General features: G+C 42.4%; 1 protein-coding gene across 1 annotated transcript in view; it reads right to left on the bottom strand.

Moving 5' to 3' along the window:
• The window catches only part of VEPH1 (ventricular zone expressed PH domain containing 1), a 529,573-nt gene that overhangs the window by 455,560 nt on the left and 50,796 nt on the right, over window positions 1–23,217 (bottom strand). Inside the window, exon 2 of the mRNA XM_044289371.1 lies at window positions 20,773–20,987. Within this exon, the coding sequence (XP_044145306.1) occupies window positions 20,773–20,910 (138 nt within the window). The 5' untranslated portion in view covers window positions 20,911–20,987. The remainder of the gene's footprint in view (window positions 1–20,772; window positions 20,988–23,217) is intronic.

The raw sequence follows: 23,217 nt of genomic DNA on the forward strand, positions 1-23,217 counted from the left end.
ATTCCACATGTGTTAATTCATAGTTTTGATGCCTTCAGTGTGAATCTACAATTTTCATAGTCATGAAAATAAAGAAAACTCTTTGAATAAGAAGGTGTGTCCAAACTTTTGGTCTGTACTGTATATATGGCAAAGTAATGCACATATATGATCACCACACCATTCACGTCTATTAAACCGATGTGGATGGAGCAGGGACCTGTGTTCTCATAATTGCTGGTGGTCCCTGTGGTCAGACACTTATCCCCAATCCTGTGGATAAAGGCTAAATATTCTGTGGGAAAATGCCTGTAATACATAAGACAGCCTGTCAACTCTGCTGACATATCTGTTTCAGTACTGTATATAATAAAACAATTCAAATACATAATTTTTGGCATGCTGAATTGTTATGAATACATTGAAAGCTGTGTGTTGTGGCAGGTTTACACGTTGCTGTTGTGACGCTTTTTAAAACACCATAAACAGACATAGAAAAAAATATTGTAAATTTTGCCCTATAAGACACAACTACCCATAACACACACCTAGGTTTTAGAGGAAGAAAATAAATACTTTTCTTCAGACCTCAGCTCAGACCCCCAATTAGACCTACAATGTTATTCAGACCTCAGATCAAACTCCCAATGTTAAAAAGACCCCAGATCAGACACCCAATGTTAATAAGACCCCCAATCAGACTTAAGATTAGACCCTCAATATTAATAAGGCCTCTATTCAGACCTCAGATCAGACTCCCAATCAAACCTTAGATCAGATGCCCAATTTTTATAAGACTACGAATAAGACCTCAGATCAGACCTCTACGTTTAAGCTCCCATGTGATGCAAACCTCAGATCAGACCTCCAGGTTAATAAGACCCCCATATTAATCAGACCTCAGATCAGTGCTCTTCCTGCTCTTAATACCAGTGCTCTTCCTGCTCTTAATACCAGTGCTCTTCCTGCTCTTAATACCATGCTGTGCAGTGCCCTGCACAGTACAGCGTGATGGCACAAAGGGCCAATGTCCTCACGCTGTGCGTGGGAAGCCTGCAGGATAATACCAGGAAGCAGTGAGTACAGAGCTCAGGGAGCGCTGCATTCACTGCTTTCCAGTCCTCCTGTACTAATGAGCACTGAAGCGCTCATTAGTATTTGCCCCGTAAGACGCACTAACATTTTCTTCTAACTTTGGGGGGGAATTGCATCTTTGTGATTGTTGCAGTTTTGTGATGTGGAAATTGCCCATGCAGTCTTACAGATCAAACACATTGATTTAAGGCTACTTTCACATTAGCGTTTTCAATTCCGCTATTGAGATCAGTCATCGGATTCATTGTCAATGGGGACAAAACTAAACGGAATGCAGCAAAATGCATTCCGTTCCGTTTGGTTGCACTCCCGTCGCAGACAAAATACCGCTGTCCGCGATGTGGTGCGGAGGAAGACGGATCCGTCCTAACACACAATGTAAGTCAATGGGGATGGATCCGTTTTCTCTGACACAATAGAAAATTGATCCGTCCCCCACTTACTTTCAAAGGTGTATATATAAGATATAATACAACCGGATCTGTTCATGACCGATGCATGCGGTTGTATTATTGTAACGGAAGCATTTTTGAAGATTCATGATGGATTTTCAAAAAACGCTTGTGTGAAAGTAGCTTAAGATGTTTGACCTGTAAAAAAATACAGTTGCTGTACAAACGCATGCATGTTTTGTGGGGGTTTTTCCAATGCATTTTTGTATCCATTTAAAAAAAAAAAAAAAAAAAAAAAAACAGCAATGTGTAAACCCTTCCTCACCAGTTGTGAGATGTATCCTTACACAGTCTGACACTGTTCTATCAATGCTGACACTACCAGACAGTGTATGGACACAGGTATTTGAAAAGGCATGTCAGGAGAGATTTCAGGTCCTCTTTAAAGGGATTCTCCGGGACCGATTTAAAATGGCCACCTGCACCCTGTCCTAGACTGTGAGTAGGCCTGGTTGCCACCACTTGCAGAGCTGCCTGGGGGTGAGGGGATGGGGCCTCACTACACTGCTCTATAATAGATGGTATTGATGTGATCCTGCCATCACCACTGGGCAGCCTGACAGGAAAACTCACCAATATGTAGTATATGCAAGTGTCCCTCACAGCCTAGACAGCTCTGCAAGTGGAGGCAACCAGTCCTGTTTACATGGATAGGATGCTGGCAGCCATTTTAAATCATTCCTGGAGAGCCCCTGTAAGGTTATTTCCACATCCAATTTGTGCCATTCAAGGCTTTGTTCTCATCTATGGACCCTATTGACTTCATGTTGCACTATTCCTAACGATACATGTGGCAGAACTGCCAAACGGAGCCTTTGAGAACAGCCACATGCTTACTGCCAAAAAACGTATACTGCTAGAAAAGGAAGGAAGATGATGACTATACACTTGAGCCCATTGACTTTTATTCTAAAAAAAATTATAGAATACAACTTTTTTGAGAGCACAGAAAAATGTAGCAGGCTGTGTGATCCAAATTATAATCATCCTGTGGTATTTAAACATGTTTTAAAGGGGTATCCCATGAGTAATGTAAAAAATGAAAATCAGACATCATATAGTACATGACAATCTCTTTCTAACAAAGCTAGAACCAGCCCTGTACCTCACATGGATCCAGAGATCTCCCCATGCGTTGCTCTGCTAGATATACATCAAGCTGACATCTCACATGGGGAGTGTCTTTTCTGCTGCAGCTAAGGGGGCGTGCCCATGCTCTCCCTATCACAACTCAGGAGGCAGTTGAAAGATGTAACTGAGCATGTGCGGCCATCTCAGTGAGCAGGACAAAGAAATAAGAAAAAGGACAAAGAGCAGGTGGCGCTATACAGATACATTTTATTGAATAACTCACTGACTATACCACATTTTTCATTACATGCAATTACAAAAGTATTCAGATCCAGGTACTGGTTTGAAAACTGTTAAATATTTTTCGTGGGACAACCCCTTTAAGGCAGGGGCGCAAAACCTTTTTATGTTCGAGAGCCACATTGTCACACTGATTTATTTCACAGGGCTGCAAAAAAAAAAAAAAAGGCGATTGGAGCTAGTTTTCATCAGCCTATTATACATGCCGATTTAAAGTGAATGAGGAAGAATAATCGCTACCACAAAAATCCCTTATTATCGGTAGCCCTTCCCTGATTACACAGGGAGATGTGTTTGAAATCATCATACATCTTTTATCCTTATAAAATATGCAAATCAGCCGACAAACGAGTGATTGCTGATTTATAGGCTGATCTGTGACACAATTATACAGGCCAGTTGTCAGGAATATGCGTCTATATGAACACTTGCTCCCAGTAAATAGATAAATAAATGTACAGTGTAAAAGTAGCTTAAAGTGATTTACTGTTGAAAAAGATTTTTTAACAAGTTTCTGCAGCATAGCCCTGAGAGAAGATTGATACTTACCTTCTCCAGTTCTCCGCATTGCCCCAGTGTCTCCATCTTCCGGTCCCTGTGCTGCCTGCCACCTGGATGGCTGTGGGCATAGTGTTGATGTGGCCACAAGCAGCAGGTCACTGCTGAAGCCAGGCATTTGCTGGAGCGTTGCATGTGACCATGTCCAACATGTAAACAGCTCAGGAACCAGAATATGGAGTCAGCAGGGGCGGTGTGAGGAGCACGGGAGCGGCGTGAAGCTGGAAAGAATTGAAAGTTCTGTTTCAGGGGCCATGCTGTAGGAACGTGTTAAATAATTATTTTTACCAGAAAACCCCTTTAAGTAGCGATGTTTCCTTTCATTCTACCTCCTATTCATAAATTAGTGCTTTCCTTCACTAACACTCACTGGTTATTACCGCCTCCTGCCCCCAGTTATAAGTACCCTTCAATAACCAGTAAGCACTTTCCCTTACTAGCAAATGAGCGTTTATTAGTTATTAACCCTTAAATAAAATGACCAGACACTTTTTTTATTTTTTACTTCAAGTGGTTTAAACGGTTATAACTTTATGTGTTGGACTACCACAATCATTTTTGCAACATTTTTACATGACACATAGGGCTTTATAGTATATTTTTTTGTTTTATATGGGGGGCAACTACAACACATTTTTAAAAAGTAATTAAAAAAACTATAGCTCCTTATTCTTTAAATATGCAAATTACTATAAGTTCCCTATGTTGGTCATATTGTTATATAATATGTATAGTTTCATGTAAATGGGGCAATAATGGTTTTGGTTGGTGTGGATGTTTTTTATTTTATGCATTTTACTATTTTTACTTAATTTTGTTATATATTTCTGCTTCAAAATGACATTAACACTTTTTTTATTTTGAACTTACCATTTACATTTTTTCTTTTATTTGTATTCTGTTAATTTTTTTATTGTAATTTTCTATAATTGCTTTATTATTTATTTCTTTTAAATATATATTTTCCACAAAATATGTGCCCCAAGAGGTCATAAAAAGACAGTTTTCGGGAAAGCTAACACTTTACCTTTTTATATTTATTATTTTAATTGTATTTTATAACTCATTGAGCACCATGCACATATCTGAGGAGAAGACAGAAGTAGAGTTGAGCAAACACCTAGATGTTCGGGGAGTTTGGCCGAACTTTAAAAAAAAGTTTGGGTTCGGGACCCGAACTTGGACCCGAACCGAAACCCCATTAAAGTCAATAGGGACCCGAACTTCACTTTATTATTTTCCGTTATAACATGGTTATAACGGAAAATAATAGTATTAGCTTTTTCAGATCTGAGTTTTCACGATCGTGAAAACTCAGATCCGACAGTATATTCTAACACAGAGGCGTTCCCATGCTGATGGAGACGCTTCAAGTTAGAATATACTAAGAACTGTGTACATAACTGCCCCCTGCTGCCTGGCAGCACCCGATCTCTTACAGGGGGCTGTGATCCGCACAATTAACCCCTCAGGTGCCGCACAGGTGTGCAGATCTCAGCCCCCTGTAAGAGATCGGGTACTGCCAGGCAGCAGGGGCCAGACCCCCCTCCCTCCCCAGTATTAAAATCATTGGTGGTTAGTATGCCCCCCTATTAAAATCATTGGTGTCCAGTGCGGCCTCCCCTCCCCCCCCCCCCTAATTAAATGGGGCTCCGATCGGTTACCATAGCAGCCAGGACGCTACTGCAGTCCTGGCTGCCATGGTTACTTAGCACTTTTAGCAGCATTATACTTACGGTTGCTCCTCCTACTGGTAAGTGACAGGTCTATGCTATATGCAATGCGCCGCACAGACCTTTCACTTACCAGTAGGAGGAGCGCCGGCCGGCCACAGACAGCGCATGTAAGTATAATGCTGCTAAAAGTGCTAAGTAACCATGGCAGCCAGGACTGCAGTAGCGTCCTGGCTGCTATGGTAACCGATCGGAGCCCCATTTAGGGGGTGGGGCACACTAGCCACCAACGATTTTAATAAGGAGGGGGGCCGCACTGGCCACCAATGATTTTAATACTGGGGAGGGAGGGAGGGGGGGCCGCACTGGCCACCAATAATTTTAATACTGAGAAGGGAGGGAGGTCTGGCCCCCTGCTGCCTGGAAGCACCTGATCTCTTACAGGGGGCTGTGATCCGCACAATTAACCCCTCAGGTGCAGCACCTGAGGGGTTAATTGTGCGGATCACAGCCCCCTCTAAGAGATCAGCTGCTGCCAGGCAGCAGGGGCCGTTAGTTCTCAGTATATTCTAACTTGAAGCGTCCCCATCACTATGGGAACGCCTCTGTGTTAGAATATACTGTCGGATCTGAGTTTTCACGATCTAACTCAAATCCGATGGTATTTTCTAACATAGAGGCGTTCCCATGGTGATGGGAACGCTTCAAGTTAAAATATACCATTGGATTGGAGAAAACTCCAATCCGATGGTATATTAATATTACCCGAACACCGAACCCGAACTTTTACTGAAATGTTCGGGTTCAGGTGCCGAACACCATAAAGTTCGGTACGAACCCGGCCTTTACAGGTCGGGTTCGCTCAACCCTAGACAGAAGCAGTAAAAAAACTGCTTTTGTTTTCTCGTTGGGTCCCACACTGTCACTGAAATCCAGGGACCCGACCTGCTTCTGTTACAGAGCAGGAGATGTAATCCAGGGCCATGCGGCACTCCCTGCAGAAACAGAGCCAATCAGCTGTGTTTCTGTACTGCAAGACGGGGGCTGCAAATCTCAGCTCTGTGGACAACCCTGCCTTAAGGGGAATCTGTTAGCTCCGAAACACCACCCAAACTAGAGTAAGCTTTGAATAGTGTAAGTGACGTTGAATCCGGTTATGTAATTTTTATATTTATACTCACCTAAATTCCGACACGGTGCTCTGTATGACCGGCAGCAAAATGCATTGTGAGGACTTCTCAGCTCATGCACATAATAGAGAGAACTCAACGAGGAGTCCTCACAATGCATTTTACTACTGGTTTCTTGGACTAAAGCCTCAGACTGCAAGTGAGTATATTTATAAAATTACATAATCGGACTTGCGTGAGTTACACTATACACCGGTTAATCTAGTGTGGGTGGGTGGGGGGTTAGAGCTGACAGATTCCCTTTAACTGTATAGCAAAAATGTAGTGTGAGCAGTGTGTAAATTTAGCTTCATTTATATAATATTTAAGAAATCTTATCAATCTTAACAAGGCTGGTGGATTTATAAGTGAAGTGTCACAGAGTGTCAGGTAGGTGCACAGGATACTGTAAAGGAGAGGGTTCATGGATATAGACACGGCACATGGGACTAAATGAAATAACGTCATGGATTGTCATGGGAAACCCTTGCAGTACTACAGCTTCAAATCTAATATTTTGTACCATATAATTTGCCATACATATGAATATAGTGCAGTATTTGTACAACCTTATTAATGCATTCAAATAAATATCCCATTTAAAGCATACAGGATAAATCAATTAACTATTCCCTAGAACTTGTGGAAAAGATTTAAAAACCTGAAAAAAGTAAGGATTATGTTTGGTAACAGTACAAACCATTATTTCACAAATCGATGACATTATCTGCAAATCATGTGTCAACGCTGACCTCTAGTGGTGCAAATAAATACTTCATCATGACTAGAGATGAGGGAATCTAAGCTGACGAAGTGGAATTTGATCAGACTTTCAGGAAAAATTGGATTTGCAACGAATCGCGCTTCGTGGTAACAAATATAAATTTTCCTAAAATGGTGGCTACACCTGTGAGGACTGAGGACATGGGGCAAGGAACTCTGGGAAGTCGGGATCACCCAGATTGACATGCCTGCATACAGCCAATCAGCAGCCAGCCAGCCCTGTGATGTCACAGCCCTATAAATACGGCAGCCCTTTCAGATTCTGCCATTTTCCAGCGTTCAGAGTGCAAGGACAGACGTGTGAAGGCGCTAGGGACAGCAATTGGAAGAACCTCTATGTTTAATTTAAAAAAATGGATTTATAAGTGCAGGGAAAGGATAGGGAAGAATTATTTCACAGCATTTTAGTGCAGGGAGAGATGTCAGAAGGCGCTAGGGACATTGACAGGAAAGAGATTTACAAGTGCAGGGAATGATTATTTGGGGATCCAAATAGTCAGTAGACAGCTCTGTCATTCCAGCTTTTTGTTATTGGGCTGCAAGTGTTATGTTGAAAAGCCTTTAGAGGCTTATATCTTAGTATATTATTCAGGACTACAAAAAAAATATATACGCACTGCCCTGTTGCAGTTATTTCTGGTGAAAGTGTATAGGGGCGTATTAAGTAAAGAAAAGAAAAATATATACGCACTGCCCTGTTGCAGTTATTTCTGGTGAAAGTGTATAGGGGCTTATTACAGTAAAAAAAGAAAAATATATTCTCAGTGCATTTCTGCAGTTAATTCTGGTGAAAGCATTGTCACGGAAGGTGTACAGGAAACAAGACAATGCAAAATGAATATATGACTCACTGGATCCAAAACTAAGGAACAAAAAGGGAGACCCCTGCATCAGACCTGCTCAGCCTATGCAATAATCCCAATGGTGGATGATCGCATATCCTCGTACCTCGACTATATAACACCTGAACACCCTACAATAGTGAAGGGACACGACCACCGGCTCCCTACACTAGACACGGAGGGAGTCAGGGTCACCTGGGATCCAGCAAATAGAAAATCACAAATGAAGGTACAACACTTAACTTGTAGAAGAACTGGGAAATAGGATCAGCATGCACACACACTCCAGGAAGCTGTATAAACCGCACACTAATGCATTATGGGGAGGAATTTAAAGGGATGCAATCAGTCCAACTACATGACAGCTGAGAGAGGCTAACGAGATGAGGAACTGAAAACCAAAAAACAAAGAAAACTCAAGGAGGAGGTTCTGAAAGGCTTCTGTCAGAGCTTCTCAGCTGTCTGGTTGTGACAAGCATATAGTGGCCTATTTCAGTCCAACAATAAAAATATATGCTCAGTTCACTTCTGCAGTTATTTTTGTTGAAGGCGTATAGGGGCGTATTACAGTAAAAAAAGATAAATATATACGCATTTGACTGGTGCATTTATTTCTGCTGAAAGCGTTTACTGGCCTATTTCAGTACAAAAAGAAAAATATATTCTCAGTTCACGTTGAAGGTTATATGTGTATAATGTGTTGAAAGCATAGCTGGGAGTCAACAGCGTGACAGCAGTGGCAGGTCGGGAGCAAAGCGTGCCCGGGGTAGAGCACCTGCTTCGCAGCAGCCTACCTGCCCGGGAAGTAGTGGTGCAGGGGTTCACAGAAGTAGCAGCGGTAGCTGTCAGTCAGTGCAGCGGTTATATGTGGTAAAATCTTTATTGAAGTATTTCGGTCGAAAAACTAAATTTATTCAGCAATCAGCACTGCGGTTATATGAGGTTAAATCTTCATGATGTCTCCATTATTAATCTGCAGCGTCGGGGTCCTCTGTGGCTTCTGCACATTTTCAAAATAATCCTTCAGTGGAGCTGCACAGCGCGGCCGGGGATGTATCAGAGGGGAGGGAGATGGGGCTGGGGGCCACCTGCTTCATTAATAAAGTGGGAGGAGCAGATGCGTGACATTACGCTGCCTGCCTGCTACTGGAGTTTCGAGTGAGTACTACGTGGATTGCGATACTGCTTCAGAGGATTTCTATAGTTTAACAAAGCTCCCATGCCTACAGGTTACATATGAATACTACAGTGAGCGGGGCCCGGTGTAATAGAATACAGTGACTGCATCAGGCCCCGCGGCCATTTCAATATCAGTTGCCGACCCCCATGCATTGGGGGTCATTCACTATTTACACAAGAACACTTTTATTGGGGGATCTGTAGATGACACATATATAGGATAAGATGCTATATACTGTATGTGTCATCCACAGATCCCCCCATAGCAGTGTCATCAACAGATCCCCCCATAGCAGTGTCATCCACAGTTCCCCATAGCAGTGCCACCCACAGATCCGCCATAACAGTGCCATCCACAGATCCCCATAACAGTGTGTATCCACAGATCCGCCATGATGGTGCCATCCACAGATGCCCCCATAACAGTGTCATCCACAGATCCCCTCCATAACAGTGTCTTTCACAGACCACCATTAGTTTAAAATTTCATGCAGCGTTCAGTGCTGCAGTTATATGTGGTAAATTATTTTGTGACTTATTTTGGTGAGGAAAAAAATTGTATTCAGCGTACAGCGCTGCAGTTATATGTGGTAAAATCTTTTGTGACTTATTTTGGTGGGGAAAAAAATTATTATTCAGCGTTAAGCGCTGCACTTATATGCGGTTAAATCTTTTGTGACTTATTTCGGTGGAAAAAAAATAGTATTCAGCGTTAAGCGCTGCACTTATATGCAGTAAAATCTTTTGTGATTTATTTCGGTGGGAATTTTTTTTTTTATTCAGCGTTAAGCGCTGCACTTATATGCGGTAACATCTTTTGTGAATTATTTCAGTGGAAAAACTATTTTCATTCAGCGTTCAGTGCTTCAGTTATATGTGGTAAAATCTTTTGTGGATTATTTAGGTGGAAAAACAAATATTCACCTCCTCCATAAACTTCCTCCTCTCTTCATTCTCATCCTCAACACACACTGACTTGACAATATATAAGTGGTGGCAGCACCACCTAGGGGCGAATAAAGGTAAAAGACACTGCCAGCCTGTTGATGGGAATTACAGCATGATACCACAATACATTTGATATGACATTTAGCAACAGTTTAAAGTGCCCACATATAGCACATAGTGGGACACTGCATCAAGATGAATCAGGCGTGGATCAGCCAGGATTTCCACACACCAATGCCTGATGCATCAGATTCGATCATCCATGGTGCCACACCAACAATTTGACAAAAGAGACCAGTTTCTTCTGGCTACCTGCCTCAGCTACTATTCTGATGCTGTTAGCCACCACACATCTGATGTCACGTGCTCCTTCTTTCACCCACCATCTTCAGCGGGTACTTGTATAAGCGTTTGATAGAACAGGTCTGTAGACATCTATGTGGAATCAGCTGACGACGGTGTAAAAGGAGTGCACTTCTTCTTGACGCTAACATCTACCTGTAAGGCTGAGTTGATACTTGAGTTATTTGGTCTGTTTTGGCCTTGTGACTGCCCAAATAAATTAAGTGTGCAGTGGTTCTAAGAGCAACTCCTGTCCTCTGCATGTCATACTGACTCACGGTATTATTTCACTACCAAAGCAGACTCCCTTTGCATGTTACTGCAAGGCACAGTGTTCTACACCACTATACAGGCTCTCAGCAGCCAGAAAATAGCAGCTTTTTAACACGATTCGCCGCAAATAAATTCAGCCGAATAGAATTTTTGAAAAATTCACTCATCTTTTATAATGACCAAAGTAGAGCCAAATTTTATTTATCGTAAATGGACGACAATGATCCAGTACTTCTCAAAATTAAAATTCAAGTTTTTATTCCAAAATCACAAAAACTTCTAGTGCACATAGTATCATGTATGTAGTCCACCATTTATCACAGCAAATTAAGATGCATTATCCATGGCAAATAAAATAATCGTAAACCATGACTTATAAACTACATTGTTTGTAACAGTTAGGGCTTGTGCACACGGCCTATGTTTTTTTGAGGTCCGATAATTGCCTTTAACAAGGATACCATGCCATGCCATTTGCATTTAGCATTTTGTAGGAAGGCCAGCCCCTAATTGAACTGTCCTATCCTTGTCCGTAAAATGGCGGGGCCATAGAACTTGGAGTGCTGTCCGCAGCTTTCGCGGCCCCCATTGAAGTGAATGGATGCACATTTGACCTGCGAAAAATGTGGATTGGATTATGTTTCTGTGCATGAGCCCTTAGAAAGATTTGCTTTCACTGAGCTGGCTACACTAAGGCCCCTTTCACACGGGCGAGTATTCAGCGCGGGTGCGATTCGTGAGTTGAACGCATTGCACCCGCACTGAATCCGGACCCATTCATTTCTATGGGGCTGTTCACATGAGCGGGGATTTTCACGCATCACTTATGCGTTGCGTGAAAAATGGACCATGTGATTGGAGCATGTGATCTGACGTCACCACAGGTCATTTAGCCCACAGCTAGTAAAGCAGAGACCGGGAACTACGCAATCAAGAGGAGAAGGTGAGTTAATTTTTATTTATTTTTTTAACCCCTCCAGCACTATTTTACTATGCATTCTGTATTCAGAATGCTATTATTTTCCCTTATAACCATGTTATAAGGGAAAATAATACAATCTTCAGAGCATCAATCCCAAGCCCGAACTTCTGTGATTTTCCTCACGCGAGTGCAAAACGCATTACAGTGTTTTGTACTCGCGCTGAAAAATCGTGCGTGTTCCCGCAACGCACCCGCCTCTTATCAGTGCCAAAAATAAGACGCCCGTGTGAAAGAGGCCTAAGGGCTGATTCACAAGACTGTGCTCAGTCCAGGAAACACGGTCTGTGTGTCGGCCACATCTGACTGTGGCTTCCCTGACCTGAACGGACTGCATCATAGTGATTTATGATACAGTCAGGCTATATCTGATCACGGTTTATTGTACTGTATTCACATCAGGTGAGTAAAGAATAATAGACCAGTGTAATTATCTGCTGCAGAGAATTGATTCAAATTTGCAGGATATGATAGCAAACAAGTCAGCATATATATTATATGTATATTATAATATCTCCTTCATATTTACAGTGAATACGGTTGCATGATAGAAATATCATCAACCACAATAGAAATGCTCGCTTTGCATGCAAACACCTGTACTTTGAAATAGAATGTTGAGATGACTAAATGTCTGTCTGCATTATCAAGGCAGTGATGAAACTACCTCTATCATCCTATAACTGTGTATTTTTTAAACAGTTGATGCATTCCAATGTGTTGATCTAGCAATGTGGATGGGGGCTGTCCTGTGATACATAAACCAGTCGCAACAAACCATGACATGCCATTTGTGTCATATTTTCTGGCCTTTTTCTCAGCATAGCAAAACTGGGGGCCAGGAAAACTGCATAAGGCTGGGATGACACATAGGTTTTTGCTTGTGTTTTATTGCACTTTTGTGGTTTTAGTGGTGTTGTATTTACCAGCATTTTTGGTATTTTTTTGTTTTTAGTTTTTTTGCAGTACGAACATCAGCTGCAGATGTTAGCAGAAGACCTATGGAAAATATGAAACGCACGACAGAGAAGCATTTTTTTGCTACTGGTAATTTGTTAATTAGGTAGCATTGTTTTGTCTTTCTTGCATCTTTTCAAAAAACATTGTATGCCGGAGCTTAGTAATGGACGAACATCGGCCGGGACACTTCGAGAACGCACGTTCGCGATCAAATGTTAGCGTACCGAGCGTTCGCGGCAGGCCCCATTCACTTTAAAGGGATTCTGTCACCTCGTTTTAGCTTATAGAGCTGCGGACATGCATGGCTAGATCGCTGCTAGCATGTCCGCAATATACCTGTCCCATAGCACTGTGTCCTTTTATTGTGTTTAAAAAAAGATTTTTATAGATATGTAAAGGACTCTGGTAAGGAGCTCAAGGGGCTCTACTAGCCCTCTTGGAGCCCAGCCACGCCCCCCTGTGAAGGAGCCCAGCACCGCCTGCAAATCTCCTCCTTGCTCACAGTTAGATTGCCATAATCTCTGTGCTGACATCAGCCTCATGAAAGGAACTGCGCATGCGCAATCTCGCGCATTGCAAGATTACGGCGATCTAACTGTGAGCAAGGAGGAGATTCAGAGGACGCAGGCGGTGCTGGGCTCCTTCACAGGGGGCCGTGGCTGGGCTCCAAAAGAAGGTTAGTACATCCCCTTGGGCTCCTTACTAGGGTCATTTACATATCTATAAAATCATTTTTTAAACACAATAAAACGACACAGTGCTATGGGACAGGTATATTGCGGACATGCTAGCAGCGATCTAGCCTTGCATGTCCGCAGCTCTATAAGCTAAAACAGAGTCAGAATCCCTTTAATGGCAGGCGAACCTTAAAAAACTTTTTGCAGCCACCAAATACTTAATAGAAGTGCACAAATAGTCCCACAACATGGACATTGACATACCAGAGGGGGATCAATGGCAAAAATTCCCCCCAAAAATTAGAATTTTAATCCGGGGCCATTTTTATGCATCTTAAGGGGAAACTCTCAAAAATGTGCCCTGCTGGAACCTAGACAATTTTTATTTTAGGCCACGGGAGTACAGGCCCCAAAAATTTGGCAATAACCTGACAATAACCTGGCAGTCACTGGATAACAATTTTACTGTAGGCCACTGGAGTAGAGGCCCCAAAAATTAGGCATTCACCTGACAGAAAAGACCTTTTATGCCGCTGTATATACATAAGACAAGGACCATTCTTTGTTCTGGGTGGTGGCGGCTATGTGTGGGCTGGCATGAGGAAATTCAATTACAAGTGGTCATCACAGGTATTGAATTCCTCTGAGATCCATGCCTCATTCTTTTTTAGAAATGTGAGGTAGTCCACACTGTCGTGAGCAAGGCGAGCGCACTTATCGGTCACGATCCCCCCTGCTGCGCTGAAAGTTCTTTCGGATAGGGGCAAGCCAAGAGTTCTATGGCTAATTGTGCCAGCTCTGGCCACAGGTCAAGCCTGCACACCCAGTAGTCCAGGGGTTCCTCGCCTCTCAGAGTGTCCACATCGGCCGTTAACCCAATGTAGTCGGACACCTGTCAGTCTAGGCATTCCCTGAGGCTGGATCCGGAGGGCGGCTGTCGATAGGTTGGCTGCAAGAATGATCTTATATCCGAAGTGACCAACACATCTTCAAACAGCCCTCTTCTTGCAGGCACAGTAGGATTGGTACCCGCACCTGTATCGCTGTTGGTGGCAATTCTTCTGCCAGTGCCCGCAACACCAGAATGCAGCATCTCTCGCAGCAAGGCCTGGAAATGCTGCATTTTGACAGCCCTCTGTGATGCTGGTAACATGTCTGACATTTTGTGTTTGTACCAGGGGTCTAAGTACTTTGCCACCCAGTACTGGTCCTTGCCCTTTATACTTTTTATATGGGGGTCCCTCTTCAAACACTGGAGCATTAAGGCCCCCATTTGCACTAAATTGTAAGTGGTGGGGCGCCCTTGCTCCTGCTCATCGCCCAGGAGAATGTTGACCTCGGTCTACTCCCCCAAGCCATGAACAACACCAGGGATCCCCCAAAAAGTTTAAAGTCCCCCTCAAAGCCTGCTCTTCTTGCTCCTCCTCCTTCCCTAACCACCATCCTCCTCTGACTCCTCTTCAGACTCCTGCTGACTTGTCTCAGATGGAGTAGTCCCCCTGGGAATTAATTCAGCATTGCGACTTCAGCATCTTCCAGCTCCTGCTCCTCAACAGCTTGATCAATGACACGCGATCATTGCACGCTCCAGAAAGAAGGTGTAAGGTACAATGTCACTAATGGTGCCCTGGCTGCGAGTAACCAGTTTGGTAATCTCATCAAATGGCCGCAGAAGTCTGCATGCGTCGCGCATGAGCAGCCACTGGTACAGTGAAAAGAAACCAAGCTCCCCAGAACCCGTCCTGCTGCAGAGTTCGTACAGATAGTCGTCAACATCACGTTGCTGCTGGAGCAGCCTATTAAGCATATACAAGGTGAAGTTCCAGCACGTCGGGCTGTCACAAATCAGACATCTGACGGGCCGTTTAAGATCTAAAATGGCCAGAAATTTTCCTGGCCTGCCGCAAGATGTCCCGGACCCCAGGGTACTTGGCAAAGAATCGCTGCATGACTAAATTCAGGACATGTGCCATGCATGGCACATGTGTCATTTTGCTCTGTTTCAGCTCGCTCAGCAGATTGGCACCTTTGTCGCACACCACTTTACCAACTGTCAAATTGAGCGGGGTTAGCCACTGATCGGCCTGTGACTGCAGAGCTGAAAGCAGTGCAGGACCAGTGTGGCTCTTGGCTTCCAGGCACAACAGCCACAGCACAGCATGGCAACATCTCACCTGGCACTTTGAATAGGTTCTGGGGAGATTGGGGGATGCAGCGGAAGAGGAGGTAACAGTGGAAAAGGAGGAGTCAGCCGAGGAGGAGACGGAGGATGGAGTAGGAGGAGTAGAAGAAGAGGCAGGCCTGCATGCAATCCGTGGCGGTAACACCAAATCCACGGGTTACATACTTGACGGCCGTTAGAAGGTTCACCCAGTGGGCAGTAAAAAAATATGTACTTTCCCTGCCCGAGTTTGCTAGACCACGTGTCTGTGATCAGATGTATCTTGGCACTCTGTGCCAGAGATATATTAACTTGCCACTGTACATGGCCATTTAGCTCTTGGATGCCCTTCTGGGAGAAATATTTCCTTACGGGGACTTTCCATTTCGGTGTGCCAAAGGCCACAAATTCTCTAAAGGCCTCCGAGTCCACCAGTTTATATGGCAGTAGTTAGCGGGCTAGCAGTTCCGGCAAGCCAGCGGTCAGCGGTTGGGCAAGAGGGTTATCCGGCGTCATCAACTTTTTACGCTCAAACATTTGGGCCACGGAAGCCTGCCTTCTGCCAGATGAACGCAACGACAGCACAGTGGAAGGTGGAGTGGAGGACACATGGGAGGAGAGAGGAGAAGGAGAAGAGACAGGACGTGGAACGCTGGGAGTGTGGCTTTGTGGTTTCTGACGGCGTTGCTCCCACTGGTCTTGGTGATGGGAGGTAAGGTGCCTTCTTAAGGCGGTCGTCCCTACCACGACTTATGCGTTGACAGCATAGGCTGCATATGGCAACACTATTGTCAGCAGCTGACACGTTTTAAAAAAGCCCATACTGCGGAGCCATGTCCCGGCGTCTTGGGAGCGCAAGATGTGACCGTGCATGGAGGATGGCTCGCGCCAGATACATTTGCAGTCTGCTTTTTGTCTCCTGTGCACTGCGAGATCTGCTTGCTTCTCCTCCTTCTCCTCCCTATCTGCTGCTCCGTCTCTCCCGCTGAACTCCCCTCCTCTTCCTCTCTTGTGGGAACCCAAGTGACGTCCATCGACACGTCATCATCGTTACCTTCACCACCACTGACAGAGATCTCGGAGTAGGCAGCAAGAGCGGGGACCACCCTCCTTGGGCTGATCTGGGTACTGCCGTCAGACCACTGGGTGGTGGAGGTTGCTATCTTCTCTTCCTCATCCGATGCCAAGAATGGCTGCGCATCGGTAAGGTCTGGGAATGGATGGGAAAATAATTCCTCTGACTCAAGTGGAGGGGCTATGGTGGTGGTGGTGTCTTTGGGGGTGCACACAGCAGAGGGTGAGGAGGGTGCAGAAGCGGAAGGCTGAGTCAGCCACTCAACAAACTCTGGTGCGTCCTTTGACGTAATCGCATGCACCTTCTCCAACTTCCCACTCAGGCTCTGTCCTGGTGCACCTGCCCGACCCCTACCACCCCTACGACCCTCTTCCTCTGCCTGTCATTTTCAAAACGACCCTGTGACAAAGTCCCTATAGAAGAGCAGTATTTGTGGAAACAGGTATATTGCAGGCCTCAATCATTATTTGGCGGAAGCCAGTATATCAAACCCCTTAATCAGTATTTTGTAGAATCAGGTGTATCACAGGCCTCAATCAATATTTGGTGGAACCAGGTATATCAAACCCCTTAAAGAGGACCTTTCACCTGTATAAACTATGTGAACTGAGTATGCTGCCATATAGAGCGGCGCCCAGGGATCTCACTGCACTTACTATTATCCCCGGGCGCCGCTTCGTTCTCCCGTTATAGGCTCCGGTACCTTTGCTCCTTAAGTTATAGTAGGCGGGTCTTCCCTTGTCCTGTGGGCGTCTCCTTCTCCTAGGCTGCAGCGCTGGCCAATCGCAGCGTACAGCTCACAGCCTGGGAGAAAAAAAACTCCCAAGCTGTGAGCTGTGCGCTGCGATTGGCCAGTCTGCATCCTTCAAGAAAAACATGATTTTCATGCAGGACAATGCTCCATCACACGCGTCCAAGTACTCCACAGCGTGGCTGGCAAGAAAGGGAATAAAAGAAGAAAATCTAATGACATGGCCTCCTTGTTCACCTGATCTGAACCCCATTGAGAACCTGTGGTCCATCATCAAATGTGAGATTTACAAGGAGGGAAAACAGTACACCTCTCTGAACAGTGTCTGGGAGGCTGTGGTTGCTGCTGCACGCAATGTTGATGGTGAACAGATCAATACACTGACAGAATCCATGGATGGCAGGCTTTTGAGTGTCCTTGCAAAGAAAGGTGGCTATATTGGTCACTGATTTGTTTTTGTTTTGTTTTTGAATGTCAGAAATGTATATTTGTGAATGTTGAGATATTATATTGGTTTCACTGGTAAAAATAAATAATTGAAATGGGTATATATTTGTTTTTTGTTAAGTTGCCTAATAATTATGCACAGTAATAGTCACCTGCACACACAGATATCCCCCTAAAATAGCTAAAACTAAAAACAAACTAAAAACTACTTCCAAAAATATTCAGCTTTGATATTAATGAGTTTTTTGGGTTCATTGAGAACATGGTTGTTGTTCAATAATAAAATTAATCCTCAAAAATACAACTTGCCTAATAATTCTGCACTCCCTGTATTGCAGTCTATAAAATAAGTGATCAAAGGATCACATGTTAAAATGAGGACTAAAAAGTACAGGAAAAAATGTTTAAAAAAAAAAAAAAAAAACAACTTTATGATTCAAATAACCCCTTTCCCAATTTACATATAAAAAAAAATTAACAATTTGTCCAAAATCTATAAAAAAAATAATACAAAAATGTATCATGCATGGTGAATACTGAAATAAAAAGTGATCAAAAGGTTGTATGTACTCCAAAATGTATGTACCAGAAAAAACTATAGGTTGCCTCACTAAAAAACAAACTCTTATACAGCTTTGTAGACAGAATTATATAAAAAAAGGTATTGGTGTCAGTATAGTTATAATGCAAAAAAAAAAAATTGAAAGGTTTTTGTCTTTTAAAAGTAGTAAAACATTATGAAACTATATAATTTTGGTATCGCTATAATCACACTGACTTGCAAAATAAGTTTATCATTTCATTTTTAGAGCCATATAAACAAATTAAAGGGGTATTCCGGTTACCATAAATAAAACGTATGTTTTAGACTAATTCATCAGTTTCACATATTTACCGTTTAGTAGTTATAAAAGTAGTTTTCGTACTCTGCTACCCACTGTATTTCCTCATAAATTACCATGGCATCGACCTGTAGTTCTGAGCCTTTGTTAGGTCGAGCATGCTCAGTGTGTTGCTATCAATTCTCTAGCTAAATGTCTTGTGAAATAAAGGGAGTGTTAGTTTGCTGGTGATTACTGAGCAGAGGGGGCATGACTGCACTGTATATCAGGCAGCCAATCAATAAACATCAACCCTCATGAACAAACACAAACTCACAGCAGAAAGCTAGGCATTGTGGGAATTGTTGTCTTTGAAGTTTATGAGGGAAGATCAGGTGCCATGATACTCTCAGTGTGTTGCAGGCTCACATAGGAGCTAGACAAATGGATTTCAAGGTAAATTGAGTCTCTAGTTATATGTATAGGTATGGATTCTGGTTGGGTCACATCTTGCAGCTAGGGATGAGCGAATCGACTTCGGATAACACTTTGTTTGAATACTGTACAGAGTGAGCGCTCTGTACAGTATTAGAATGTATTGGCTCAGATGAGCCAAAGTTATTACTTCGCGAAGTCTCGCGAGACTTCGCATAATAACTTCATAAATTAGTTTCTACTGTAAAAAAACTTTTCCTGAACTCAGGTTCGGTTCCAAGGTACCACAAGTTATTATACGAAGTCTCGCGAGACTTTGCAAAGTAATAACTTCGGCTCATCTGAGCCAATACATTCTAGTACTGTATGGAGCGCTCGCTCCGTACAGTATTCAAGCGAAGTATTATGTGAATTGACTTCGGATGTTTCATCCGAAGTCGATTCGCTCATCCCTACTTGCAGCCTTAATGCAGTTTTTTAAAAATTAAGTTACTTTACTGGAATACCCCTTTAAAAAAAAAAAAACATGGCCAAATTGCATTTTGTTTTTCAAATTAACCCCACAAACATTTTGCCCTATTTTTAATACTTTATATAGTAAATTAAATGGTGCCATTAAAAATACAAATGTCCTACAAAAGATAAGCCCTCATCTAGCTATGTGAACAAAAAAGTAAAACAGTTATGGCTCTTAGAAAGTCGGGGGGGAAAATGCAAACGAAAAAGCAAAAATTGACCTGGTCCTGAAGGGAGTTAAAGGGGTTGTCTCACTTCAGCAAATGGCATTTATCATGTACAGAAGGTTAATACAAGGCATTTATTAGTGTATTGTGATTGTCCATGTTCCCTCCTAGTTTGATTCATTTTTCCATCGCATTATACACTGCTTGCTTCTATTATTACGACCACCATGCAATCCAGCAGTGGTGGAAGTGCTTGAAAAATAGTCTTGGATTATAGGGTGGTCGTAACCATGGAAACGAGCAGTGTATAACATAATGGGGAAAAAAACCTAGTCATTAAAGAAAGAAGAAAGAAAAATGTACAATCACAATACATCAGTAAGTGCCTTGTATTAACTTTGTCTACATGATAAATGCCATTTGCTGAAGTGAGACAACTCTTTAACCTCCTAACAGACACATTAAAATTGGAAAAACCCTCCCAAAAATGAACTTTTTTTAATTGTAGATCTTTAATATGTGTCTGAAGCAAAAATGTTTGGTGCACAACGCAGGGGACACAATTGAGTTTTTAACCCCTTAGTGACATAACTAATTCTAGCCTTAATGACCAGTAACATTTTTCCCCTCTGTGTTCCAGCAGTCATAACTTTTTCATAAAAAAAAAAAAAAAAAAACAAGATCAAGCCCATATCTCTATCTGCTACCATTCCCAAGATATAAGCAGCTAAACCGTCCTCCCACCTCTCCCCGCGGCCTGAGCTATGCTCAGGCTGAACTGTTACTTGCTTTTCTCAAAGCCAGAGCAGAGCTCAGGCAAAACTGTTAGGTGGTTAAAGAAAAATTTCATAGAACTGCAGCAAACTGGTAGATGCTCTCTAGCAGCACAAGATCTCAGCCTTATTGTTCAGTCATGATTTTTATTGTGCACACTCAATAGATGTCCCTCTGATTTGCACCACTGATGTCATGGCTGCTACCTGAACAGCTGGAATTCACTTGCACGATTTTGAGAAATGTTCACCTGATGAGATCTGATTCCATCGTAGCCACAAATCATATCACTATAAGCATAGTTACAGCTCATTTGGGTTAATACTGTACAAATATTGTACTCACCGCAGAAGATGATATTAACTTTATTTGATTGAGAGCTTTGGACAGGCTGTCTTCAATTTCAAAATCATCTAAGGAGAATAAGTCCCCAGCTCTAGACAGATCTTTCTGTTCCAATACCAACTGGAACAAATGGTGCATGGCTGTTACTTACTCCATAGACAGGCCTTACAGCCATCCACTTACAAATACATATTTAACATTTATTTTCTTCCGTTCTGGAATATAGACATAAAAAGTATAATTAGTAACACTAAACATACAGACACATCCATAATGCAGTCATGTGCATGAGGCCTTAAAGAGGAACAATCAGCAGGATCAACTATATTAAATAAGGAAAACTGGTTGCAGTTCCTGAGAAAAAAGGCTTTTATTCTTCATGCAAATAAGAGCTTCAGTGCTCTCATTGACAGGGTCTAGCTCCTTGGTAAACCTCAACTCCTCCCGTATTCAGTGCTGGGCACAACCCTCTTTGCACTAAAGCCCTCATTTACATAGAAAATGAACGCTTTTTTTCCTCTGGAACACTGCAACCAAATTCAACCAAGTATTTATTATAATCAACAGAATCAACCCTACCAGGTAGTATTCCTGGTTTAACCCCTTAAGGACACAGCCCTATTTCACCTTGAGGACCAGGCCATTTTTTGCAAATCTGACCACTGTCACTTTAAGTGCTGATAACTTTAAAACGCTTTGACTTACCCAGGCCGTTCCGAGATTGTTTTTTCGTCACATATTGTACTTCATGACACTGCTAAAATTGGGTCAAAAAAGTTAATTTTTTTGCATAAAAAAATACCATATTTACCAAAAATTTGGAAAAATTAGCAAATTTCAAAGTTTCAGTTTCTCTACTTCTGTAATACATAGTAATACCCCCAAAAATTTTGATGACTTTACATTCCCCATATGTCTACTTCATGTTTGTAGCATTTTGGGAATGATATTTTATTTTTTGGGGATGTTACAAGGCTTAGAAGTTTAGAAGCAAATTTTGAAATTTTCAGAAATCTTCAAAATCCCACTTTTTATGGACCAGTTCAGGTTTGAAGTCACTTTGTGAGGCTTACATAATAGAAACCACCCAAAAATGACCCCATTCTAGAAACTACACCCCTCAAGGTATTCAAAACTGTTTTTACAAACTTTGTTAACCCTTTAGGTCTTCCACAACACTTCATGGCAAATGGACATACATTTTTAGAATTTAGATTTTTTGGAAAATTTTCCAATATAATCAATTTTTTCCAGGAAAAAAACAAGGGTTAACTGCCAAACAAAACTCAAAATGGGTTGCCCTGATTCTGTAGTTTGCAGAAACACCCCATATGTGGTCGTAAACTACTGTTTGGCCAAACGGGAGGACATAGAAGGAGGGGAACGCCATATAGGTTTTGGAAGGCAGATTTTGCAGGACTGGTTTTGTTTATACCATGTCCCATTTGAAGCCCCCCCTTGCACCCCTAGAATAGAAATTCCAAAAAAGTGACTCCATCTAAGAAAGTACACCCCTCAAGGTATTCAAAACTGGGTTTACAAACTTTGTTAACCCTTTAGGTGTTCCACAAGAGTTAATGGCAGATGGAGAAACAATTTAGAAATTTCTATTTTTTGGAAAATTTTCCATTTTAACCCATTTTTTCCAGCAATAAAGTAAGGGTTAACAGCCAAACAAAACTCAATATGGGTTGCCCTGATTCTGTAGTTTGCAAAAACACCCCATATGTGGTCGTAAACTACTGTTTGGCCAAACGGGAGGACATAGAAAGAGGGGCACGCCATATGGGTTTTGGAAGGCAGATTTTGCAGGACTGGTTTTGTTTATACCATGTCCCATTTGAAGCCCCCTGTTGCACCCCTAGAATAGAAATTTCAAAAAAGTGACTCCATCTAAGAAAGTACACCCCTCAAGGTATTCAAAACTGGGTTTACAAACTTTGTTAACCCTTTAGGTGTTCCACAAGAGTTATTGGCAGATGGAGAAACAATTTAGAAATTTCTATTTTTTGGAAAATTTTCCAATATAATCAATTTTTTCCAGGAGTAAAACAAGGGTTAACTGCCAAACAAAACTCAAAATGGGTTGCCCTGATTCTGTAGTTTGCAAAAACACCCCATATGTGGTCGTAAACTACTGTTTGGCCGAACGGGAGGACATAGAAGGAGGGGAACACCATATGGGTTTTGGAAGGCAGATTTGGCAGGACTGGTTTTGTTTATACCATATCCCATTTGAAGCCCCCTGTTGTACCCCTAGAATAGAAATTTCAAAAAAGTGACTCCATCTAAGAAAGTACACCCCTCAAGGTAATTAAAACTGGGTTTACAAACTTTGTTAACCCTTTAGGTGTTCCACAAGAGTTAATGGCAGATGGAGAAACAATTTAGAAATTTCTATTTTTTGGAAAATTTTCCATTTTAACCCTTACTTTATTACTGAAA

This window comes from Bufo gargarizans, chromosome 4, assembly GCF_014858855.1.
Source record: "Bufo gargarizans isolate SCDJY-AF-19 chromosome 4, ASM1485885v1, whole genome shotgun sequence".
Lineage (NCBI taxonomy): Eukaryota > Metazoa > Chordata > Amphibia > Anura > Bufonidae > Bufo > Bufo gargarizans.